The sequence below is a fragment of the Amia ocellicauda genome, chromosome 9 (genome assembly GCF_036373705.1).
Source record: "Amia ocellicauda isolate fAmiCal2 chromosome 9, fAmiCal2.hap1, whole genome shotgun sequence".
Lineage (NCBI taxonomy): Eukaryota > Metazoa > Chordata > Actinopteri > Amiiformes > Amiidae > Amia > Amia ocellicauda.
The window spans coordinates 42,227,958-42,239,324 of NC_089858.1; the positions used below are offsets into that span (position 1 = coordinate 42,227,958).

Genomic DNA, 11,367 nt, shown 5'->3' on the forward strand with positions numbered 1-11,367 from the left:
GTGGGACATTGTAGTCTCTCTACCTGCTTTTCACTATTTTTAAGGCAAAATGTGAAAATGTCTCCCCCAAATAGTGAAAACTATTTTCATATTAAACACCTTGTTAGCAGCATCCAAATTTTTATTTTCGACACCAACACTTTCTTTTCACAATCTATTCTTCCCTTGACTATTATACATTACTGCTCTATAGTGAATGTGAGGTCCATCTATGTCTTATTAATTAAAACTCCCCCTCAGATGTCCAGCTGAACAGTCACTCTCTTTTTCCTTTCTTGCCCCACAGTGTTGGAATGAGGCGCTTGTGAGCATTAGGTCTACATAGTCTCTCACCAGTTTTCAACACCCCAGACTGAAGATTTTGACACTCTACTTTTACACCTGTTCATTATATGAATTTATATTGTGGTGTTAGAACATATATAGTTTTAACATACACTAACATATATAGTTGCTTTGGATAAAGGCATTGGCTAAATAATACATTATTACTACAATAACACAATATCCTCTGTTTTTAGCTCTTAATAAGTAATATCCATGTTAGTTTACTGGTTATGAGTGGAGTTTTATGTGGTTGTTATTCTCTTACAGACAACTACTCGTCACGGAACAAGAAGCAGTGCGTGCAATATCTGCCACCGGAGAAAATGTGTGATAGCCCATCGTCATCGCATGGCAGCATGCTGGACTCCCCTGCCACCCCGTCGGCCGCTTTAGCGTCTCCTGCAGCTCCAGCGGCAACTCATTCCGAGCAAGCACAGCCCCTGTCGCTCACCACCAAGCCTGAAGGACGGTCACACCACCACTTTCCGGTCTCTGGCAAGCCAACTGGCTCTACTTCCTCTTCCACCCAGCCTAGTATCTCCCTGCCTATTGGCTCCCCAGGCAGTCAATCACCCCTTCTCTCCCGGCCAATCCCCTTCACCTCCCTTCATCCTTCCATGCTGAGCCCACCCTCTTCTTTCCACCAGGCAGCCCTGCATTCCCATCATGCTTTACTCCAATCCCAGCCCCTCTCCTTGGTAACCAAATCAACTGAATAAAACACAAACAAAACAAGCTATTATTTTTATTTTATTGTTGTTTTTATGCTGTACATTGCTTTTTACCTTTTAATAGATTAGATTTTTTTTAAACATGATGAAAAGAAAAAAGTTATTATTGGTCAATATTTGACCACCACTTCTTTCTATTTCTCTCTTCTGTCTTTGGGGAGGGGGGGGTGTATTTTTTTGGGAAAATTTACTGCAGAACTGGTTTCATTTTTTTTTTTTTTGATGCATTTATCCAATGTGCTACTTGTATAAAAGAAAAATGTATAAAAAGTTTCTTTAAAAAAAAAAAAAAAAAAAAAATACTGAAAACAAACTGTATTTTTAGTTAAACCTCATTAATGTTAGTTTGGAGTTTTATTTCCAGTACTGGTTGTCCCCTTTACACCCCTACAGCTACCCTTCTACCCCAAGTGTGTGAACTTTCTTGAGACACATTAAATAAACCTTGAAATTGTTTCTAAAAGCAGATGCTTCTTTCTCTGTGTTTCAGTAGGATACTTCAGATGTTCATGTGATTTACTACAGCTGACCAGTTTTGAGCTTTGAATCTAAGGAGGTAAATAGTGCTGCACAAAGTAACTATTCAGGTGGTGTTTTCTGGGACAAGTTAAAAATATCAATGACTGAAGCGAACGCTCTTTGTAAATGAAGACCAGCAGCAAGAGTGTGTTGATGAATCAGTGATCAGGGAAGCTAATTCACCTGTGCAAGAGAGTCTGATAAAGCCTTAAAATGTAATTTGAAGAATTCCTCCCTCTCCCTACAGACGAATCAGTTTCCTTAATTTATTTCTCCTGTATTGCTAATTTATTAACATATTTTTTACACCTCTGAGAAAAACACCATCCAAATATTAGAGTTGTAATTGTAATATGGTGAATATGGAGAGGATTGTTGCAGATGAATAACGTTCTTTACCGTTACAATGTTTTGGTCAGCCCAACATAATTTTTCTCCAGATATATTATATCATTTTATGCCCTGTTTCTATTTTTAATTTAATTCTGGGTTAAAAAAAAGTGGATTTACTCTGTTCTTTTTGTTGTTAGATTGTCCTACCTTATAAAAAAAAAAAAAATCTATAGACTGTGTTAATTGCATGCTTCCACATTGTGTGATCAAAATGCAATTATTAGAGTTGCCTTTTATTGTCCCCAGCACAATGTGTGTAATGATCAGGCTGTTTAATCAGCTTCTTGATATGCTACACCAGGCCAATAGGGACCTTGCATCCTATTTACTGTAAGGCTACAGGTAGAAGTGGAACAAGAGAGGTTGTGTAAATTGGTGGTTTGTCCGTGACATTCATATGATCTATATGGTAATGAATAGTATCTGTGATCTTCCCCTTAACCAATGGGTGTATCGGAGTGGTGACTGATAACCTGAGATCACAACTGAATCTGCATTGCATGAATAAATGGTTTGTATACTATTTGAAAAACATTCATCCATGAAGACCTTCATATTCTCTTGTGCTCCGCTGTAGAGAGGATATGCTCACATTCTACCAGTTGGTTCAGGTAAATAAGATTATTTGTTCTACTGTATTACTGGTAGCTCCTTTACTGTTTTTCCCCTCAGGTGTTCTTAAACAGTTTTAATGGCTTTAAATTAGTCCACCAGATGCCCCATGGCTTCAGTCATCTAGGAGTTCCCCTGGCATATAGTGGTCTTGAAAATAGTGGTTGAGCACCTCTGCCCTTATGTCAGCAGGAGATCATGTCACTGGTTCCAGCCATTTCCGGGGCAGATAGATTAAATCAAACATGGAATCTGGTGGCTTGGTCTGGGTTAAAAGTCCATGCATGTGGTGACCCTTTCAGTTGAGCCTCTACATCGTCCCTTGTGGTAATTATTTCTAGATAGTGGCAATAGTTACAGTATTCACCCCCTTGGACTTTTTCCACATTTTGTACCATTTGATTTACACAACCTACTAAACACTTCGAAGAAGCAAGATATTTTTTATTGTGACACAACAGTTAATGGGTGGGAAAGAGAGGTTAGATAAGTCTCAAAGTTAAATCAACTAAAATAAATGAGAAAAAATTATATTGTGTATATCTACTATATCTACCAAAAGTCTGGGTTTGCAAGATCTTCCATTGATTGATTGCTCAAATTTGCTCATTTTTTAATGTTTGACATTACTGCCTTAAAATTAAATTAAATAACTCGAAACAAACTACCATCAGTGTACACTTTAATGCAGTCTAACGCATTTGCCTGTATAGAGAGATTATATTTTGCATGATTTATTGGTATACAACTTCTGAAATATGTGTGACAATAGTTACATTACATACATCACCAACCTGTTGATTCATCAATAACACTCAATTGCTGCGACTACATTATTTTTAACCTCCATTTCTAACGACCTGGTCTGTTTTTCATTACAGTCACAAGTTCTCGTTCAAAGGTGGCTTAACCTTGTTGTGTGAAAATGTGCCCCTATTGTGATTGGTTACGTCAGTTTGCTGACGCACTACAGATGTAACAGGTTATTTGCATTTGTTTTCCTGCTTCATTCACACAGACCCGTTGCTGGAAAATTGCCTGCAATTAGACTAGGACTCTTGCCGGAAAATTGCTGCTATCAAAATGCCGGCAATACCCATTCACGCAGACCTTACCGGCAACACAATGCCACTAAAAAGCCGGCAAAAGCCTTCCACGTGCCTTTTTGCAAATTCCAAGCAGGATTTTATATGGGCATATTTCAGAAATGGCTTCCTTCTTGCCGTTCTTTCAAACAAGCCAGATTTGTGGAGTACTTGAGTTATTGTTGATACATGCTTGAGCACAGTTTATCCCATCTTAACCATGGAACTATGTAGTTCTTCATGTAAATCATGTGAACCACTTTTATTGGACACAGATGGACTCCATTCAACTTATTCTGAAGGCAATTGGTTGAACCTGTTGTTATTTAGGAGTGTCATACCAAAGGAGGTGAATGCTTATCTAATAAATATTTTTCAGGTTTGTATTTCTAAATTAGTTTTGTGACAGTCTACTGATCTTGTCCCCCTGCCACTGGCAGTGTAACGAGTGTAAAACCATCAATATAGTTAATATTATCAATGTCTGTGTGGGAAAGGTGTTCAATAGGTAAAACACATATACACAACATTCTGGTTTACCCCGTTTATCCCTGGTTATTTGTTGGGTTTTTTCATTGTGATATGCTGTGTTGTAAAACGTTTCTACTATTGGGGGCACACAATAGTCCTTATCTTTTAAACAACTCGTTAACATTTAAACGTAAATGAAATGCATATAATGCCCCTGCTATCTGTTGGTTAGACTAACAGAAGCTTAAATAAGTTTAAACCATAATGAGTTACCATAGGCAGTGTTTGTCTTCTCTCTCCTCAGCTGCAGTTTTTGGCCGAGTGGAGACAGACAGAGAGGGAGCGCACCCGCACAGGTAGCAATAATAGATGACATCGTGCCTGTCCTAGTTGTGCAGATGAAGGTCTAGCTGCACAGATGAGGGCTTAGCTGCACAGATGAAGATTTGGTATCCCATGAAAGCTGAGACTCTCAGCTTTCTAATGGTGTCACACATTTTCTGATTTAATAATGTGTGTGTGTGTGTGTGTTGGGGGGGTTAATTGTTCTTCAACACAACTTTGATATATTCTGGAACCAGACAGTCTACTGAACAAAACAAGACTATCCAAATTTTGGTAGAAGCAACACACGCCAGTACAGAGCTCAAAATGTAAAGAGTGTAGAAAGTAAACACTCTTTGGAGTGTACCAATACTAGTATAAAAATAAAACTATTTTACAGTGAGGGGAAAAAAGTATTTGATCCCCTGCAGATTTGACCCCTTCGACTTAGTACTTGGTGGCAAAACCCTTGTTGGCAATCACAGAGGTCAGACGTTTCTTGTAGTTGGCCACCAGGTTTGCACACATCTCGGGAGGGATTTTGTCCCACTCCTCTTTGCAGATCCTCTCCAAGTCATTAAGGTTTCGAGGCTGACGTTTGGCAACTCGAACCTTCAGCTCCCTCCACAGATTTTCTATGGGATTAAGGTCTGGAGACTGGCTAGGCCACTCCAGGAACTTAATGTGCTTCTTCTTGAGCCACTCCTTTGTTGCCTTGGCTGTGTGTTTTGGGTCATTGTCATGCTGGAATACCCATCCACGACCCATTTTCAATGCCCTGGCTGAGGGAAGGAGGTTCTCACCCAAGATTTGACGGTACATGGCCCCGTCCATCGTCCCTTTGATGCGGTGCAGTTGTCCTGTCCCCTTAGCAGAAAAACACCCCCAAAGCATAATGTTTCCACCTCCATGTTTGACGGTGGGGATGGTGTTCTTGGGGTCATAGGCAGCATTCCTCCTCCTCCAAACACGGCGAGTTGAGTTGATGCCAAAGAGCTCGAATTTGGTCTCATCTGACCACAACACTTTCACCCAGTTCTCTGAATCATTCAGATGTTCATTGGCAAACTTCAGACGGGCCTGTACATGTGCTTTCTTGAGCAGGGGGGCCTTGCGGGCGCTGCAGGATTTCAGTCCTTCACGGCGTAGTGTGTTACCAATTGTTTTCTTGGTGACTATGGTCCCAGCTGCCTTGAGATCCCGTGTAGTTCTGGGCTGATTCCTCACCGTTCTCATGATCATTGAAACTCCACGAGGTGAGATCTTGCATGGAGCCCCAGACCGAGGGAGACTGACAGTTATTTTGTGTTTCTTCCATTTGCGAATAATCGCACCAACTGTTGTCACCTTCTCACCAAGCTGCTTGGCGATGGTCTTGTAGCCCATTCCAGCCTTGTGTAGGTCTACAATCTTGTCCCTGACATCCTTGGACAGCTCTTTGGTCTTGGCCATGGTGGAGAGTTTGGAATCTGATTGATTGATTGCTTCTGTGGACAGGTGTCTTTTATACAGGTAACGAGCTGAGATTAGGAGCACTCCCTTTAAAAGTGCTCCTAATCTCAGCTCGTTACCTATATAAAAGACACCTGGGAGCCAGAAATCTTGCTGATTGATAGGAGATCAAATACTTATTTCCCTCATTAACATGCAAATCAATTTATAACTTTTTTGAAATGTGTTTTTCTGGATTTTTTTGTTGTTATTCTGTCTCTCACTGTTAAAATACACCTACCATTAAAATTATAGACTGATCATTTCTTTGTCAGTGGGCAAACGTACAAAATCAGCAGGGGATCAGATACTTTTTTCCCTCACTGTATAATGATGCTTTGTAAAGGTTTTAAGGAACTTACCTGAGAAATAAAAATATGTGGGGAATATATCAGTATAATGGGGCATGATGGCGTAAATCTGAATGTTTGATTGATGGGGATAGGAATGGGCGGGACCATGGGCCCTATATATATATATAGGACATATATACAGAGCAAAAAAAGAAACGTCCCTTTTTCAGGACTGTATTTTAAAGATAATGTTGTAAAAACTGAAATAACTTTACATATCTTTATTTTAAAGGGTTTAAACAATGTTTTCCATGCTTGTTCAATGAACCATAAACAATTAATGAACATGCACCTGTGGAACGGTTGGTAAGACACTAACAGCTTACAGACGATAGGCAATTAAGGTCACAGTTATAAAAACTTAGGACACTAAAGAGACCTTTCTACTGACACCAAAAGAAAGATGCCCAGGTTTCCTGCTAATCTGCGTGAACATGCCTTAGGCATGCTGCAAGGAGGCATGAGGACTGCAGATGTGGCCAGGGCAATAAATTGCAATGTCCGTACTGTGAGACGCCTAAGACAGTGCTACAGGCAGACAGGAAGGACAGCTGATCGTCCTTGCAGTGGCAGACTACGTGTAACAACACCTGCATGGGATCAGTACATCTGAATATCACACCTGTGGGACAGGTACAGGATGGCAACAACAACTGCCCAAGGTACACCAGGAATGCACAATCCCTCCATCAGTGCTCAGACTGTCCACAATAGGCTGAGAGAGGCTGGACTGAGGGCTTGTAGGCCTGTTGTAAGGCAGGTCCTTACCAGACATCACTGGCAACAACGTCGCCTATGGGCACAAACCCACCTTCACTGGACGTGATTTTCTGCAAGACAGGAATGTCAGTGTCATGGCCAGCGAAGAGCCCAGATCTCAATCTCATTGAGCACGTCTGGGACCTGTTGGATCAGAGGGTGAGGGCTAGGACCATTCCCCCCAGAAATGGTGGAAGAGTGGGGTAACATCTCACAGCAAGAACTGGTAAATCTGGTGCAGTCCATGAGGAGGAGATTAATTGCAGGACTTAATGCAGCTGGTGGCCACACCAGATACTGACTGTTACTTTTGATTTTGACCCCCCCTTTGTTCAGGGATACATTATTCCATTTCTGTTAGTCACATGTCTGTGAAACTTGTTCAGTTTATGTCTTAGTTGTTGAATCTTTTTATGTTCATACAAATATTTACACGTCAAGTTTGCTGAAAATAAAAGCAGTTGAAAGTGAGAGGACGTTTCTTTTTTTGCTGAGTATATACACCGATCGGCCATAACATTATGACCACTGACAGGTGAAGTGAATAACACTGATAATCTCCTTATCATGGCACCTGTCAGTGGGTGGGATATATTAGGCAGCAAGTGAACATTTTGTCCTCAAAGTTTATGTGTTAGAAGCAGGAAAAATGGGCAAGCGTAAGGATCTGAGCGACTTTGACAAGGGCCAAATTGTGATGGCTAGACGACTGGGTCAGAGCGTCTCCAAAACTGCAGCTCTTGTGGGTTGTTCCCAGTCTGCTGTGGTCAGTACCTATCAAAAGTGGTCCAAGGAAGGAAAAGCGGTGAACCGGTGACAGGGTCATGGGCGGCCAAGGCTCATTGATGCAAGTGGGCAGCGCAGGCTGGCGAGCTACTGTAGCTCAAAGTGCTGAAAAAGTTAATACTGGTTCTGAGAGAAAGTTGTCAGAACACACAGTGCATCGCAGTTTGTCGCAGTCAGGGTGCCCATGCTGACCCCTGTCCACTGCCAAAGCGCCTACAATGGGCACGTGAGCATCAGAACTGGACCACGGAGCAATGGAAGAAGGTGGCCTGGTCTGATGAATCACAAGTTCAAGGTGTTGACTTGGCTTCCAAATTCCACAGATCTCAATACGATCGAGCATCTGTGGGATGTGCTGGACAAACAAGTCCGATCCATGGAGGCCCCACCTCGCAACTTACAGGACTTAAAGGATCTGCTGCTAACGTCTTGGTGCCAGATACCACAGCACACCTTCAGACGTCTAGTGGAGTCCATGCCTCTATGGGTCAGGGCTGTTTTGGGATCTACACAATATTAGGCAGGTGGTCATAATGTTATGGATGATCGGTGTATATATATACACATATTGTAATGGGTTGGGGGGCCTGTCACAAGAAAGGGCTTGTATGTAGGCGGGGTCTGGTCTTGAAACACACAGTAGGGAGGCAGGCAGAGGGTACAAAACAGGCTCGCTGTTGTTTTATTTGCTCCCCTCAATGGCAAAACTAACAAAACAAAACCTAGCTCTGATTGAGCACTAACTAAACATAAATGGTCCCTAACTACAAACCAAAAACTACTAACAATAACAGTAAATGCCCGGGTCGGCAGGGTTTGGAGTCCTGGAGGAGATGTTTTGTAGTCTCCACTGAAAGACCCACCCTGACCCCAGCCTTGCCTCTCACACTGTTACAATATACATATATATACACACACACACACCCACAGACAGACACAGGGTTAGGAGCTCTGAAACAGGCTGGATGTTACCAAGTCAGTGGTTGTCAGTTTTTCTTGTTCCTATACAAATGCTGTTTCCTTGTTTGGATTATGGTGCCAACTTATTTATTTTCGTAGTGTTATTTTTTATTTGTTCTGTAATAAGCTGCATCTTGGTGGCAGGCTGAATGCAGACCACCACATGACAAAGCATAAAAATGTCAGGTTTTAGCACAACAAAATGTGAAAAGGCGTGTGAATACTTCCTAAACCCGCTTTATCGGGGCTGCTTGTCATCTTGATAGTGGCCAGTTCCATGGTCAGACGTTCCACATCACAGATCGATTTCTGCTTATTTCGGTTCTTTGAGCCTCTAGGAGCAGTCGTTTTGTCTCCATTTGTTGCCCGTTAGCTTCCTGCTATACTAGGTTGGTATGAATGAGTTGTTAAAATAGGTTGTCCATTGCTGTTTACTGGGAGTCTGACCAACCTATGACTGCATTCTCCAGCACTGTAACACAGTGCAGGCCAATGTGGTATTTTGGTACAAGGGACTGGTGTGGACTGGGATACCCTTGAGAAATAAGAATAATACAAAATAAGAAAGAGAGAAATAATAGAAATGAGAAAAAAACACCTAGCTCTATGGTAGAATGCAAGCTAAACTGGGAGATTTCCCTAAGCTATGATGGCTGGACAGGTAAGTAGATTACGAAGATAAACACCAGTAATTGCATAAAACGAAAGTGCATTGTCAGAGTCGATAGTACAGGTGATAGTTGTTTTCTATGGGCAGAGTTCTCATACTCAAACTGTGGTTCAATTCAAAAGCAGGGTCCAGATTCAAGGCAATTTCATGATTTCTTAGAGTTTACTGTAACAGTAGTTCTCTCTCCTGTCACCTGTTGTCCTAAGATCCCTAGAGTTGAAACCCACAAGCCTTTATGTATTTCACCTGACCAAAAGAAATATCTCCCATTAGCGATTCCTTCCCTATTAAGACCTCCCCAAGTTGTTTCACTTATTTCAATTTGCGTTTCTTATCCAGGTCATGCCAGCAAAGCTTCTGATTTTATCTTCACATCTTCTATTTTGTGAAAAAAATAACATAAAAGACAGAAAATTGGGGAGCTGCTGAAAACCATATTCTTGGAGAAGGTCAACATGGGTTTAGACGAGGCAGATCATGTCTAACCAATTTATTCGTTTTTTGAACATGCAACTGCAGCTGTAGATCACATGAAAGCATATGATATGATATACTTAGATTTTCAAAAAGCTTTTGATAAGGTTCCACACCAAAGACTGATCCAGAAATTGGAAGCTGTAGGCATTCAGGGTAATGTAAGTAGATGGCTTATGAACTGGTTGATGTATAGGAAACAGAGGGTGTCGATTAGAGGAGTTGCTTCTATCTGGAGTGAAGTTGTTAGTGGAGTTCCACAGGTATCAGTATTTGCTTTTTCTAATCTATATTAATTATCTGGACTCTGGGATAGTTAGCAAACTTGTCAAATTTGCAGATGATACTAAGATAGGTAGCTCAGCAGATACAATCTCGGCAGCTCAGGTTATTCAAAGGGACTTGGATAATATTCAGTTGTGGTCCGACACCTGGCAGACATCCAATGTGGACAAGCGCAAGGTATTACATACAGGTAATAAAAATGTTACAATTACACCATGTGAGGAATAGAACTAGAGGAAGTAACACATGAGATAGGTCTCTTTCCCCATCCAAACAATGTGGGGAAGCAATAGAAAAGGCAAACAATGTTAGGGTATATTGTCAAAAGTGTAGAATTTAGAACAAGGGAAGTAATGTTAAGACTGTACAATGCGCAAGTTAGACCTCATCTGGAATACTGTGTACAGTTCTGGGCGCCACACTTCAAGAAAGAAAGCACTGCTCTAGAGGCAGTTCAGGGAATGTCCCACTCAGAGACTGAGGGAACTGAACCTTTTCACCCTGGAACAGAGGAGACTACGTGGGGACTTGATTCAAGTCTTCAAAATCATGAAAGGCATCGACCACATCAAACCAGAGGAGCTTTTCAGATCAGCAGCGACACACGCACCCGGGGACACAAATGGAAATTGGGCTTAAAGGCATTCAAAATGGATAACAGGAGACACTTCTTCACACAGAGAGTTATCACAATCTGGAACAAACTCCCCAGCGATGTGGTTGAAGCAGACAATTTGGGAACATTTAAAAATAGACTGGATAGTATCTTTGGATCACTTAGATATTAATGGACATCAAACGAGCACGATGGGTCGAATGGCCTCCTCTCTCTCGTTTGTAAACTTTGTGTCATAGTTAATTATTATTAAATAGCTGCAGGATGCTTTACAACTGTGCTTCCTTTGTTTACATCCCTTACTGCCATAGCACATTGCATACATTTCTGATGGTGTTCCCCCAGGGACACTGCTTGTTGGTGGTCCCTCAAGATCAACAGATTGGGTGATGTCTGTTATATTACAAAATGGGGGAAAGATACTGCTTCTGCTAATAGTGCATATGTATGAGGTATAGTTTAAATAATCTGTGTAGCTATTCTTTATTCCTTTAAAAGGTAATATGGATAT

General features: G+C 41.3%; 1 protein-coding gene across 1 annotated transcript in view; it reads left to right on the forward strand.

Moving 5' to 3' along the window:
• Nucleotides 1-1,521, forward strand: part of tcf7l1a (transcription factor 7 like 1a) — an 87,332-nt gene extending 85,811 nt beyond the window's left edge. The window contains exon 12 of the mRNA XM_066714527.1: nt 595-1,521. Coding sequence (XP_066570624.1) covers nt 595-1,046 — 452 coding nt within the window. The 3' untranslated portion in view covers nt 1,047-1,521. The remainder of the gene's footprint in view (nt 1-594) is intronic.
• The last annotated feature ends 9,846 nt before the right edge of the window (nt 1,522-11,367 follow it).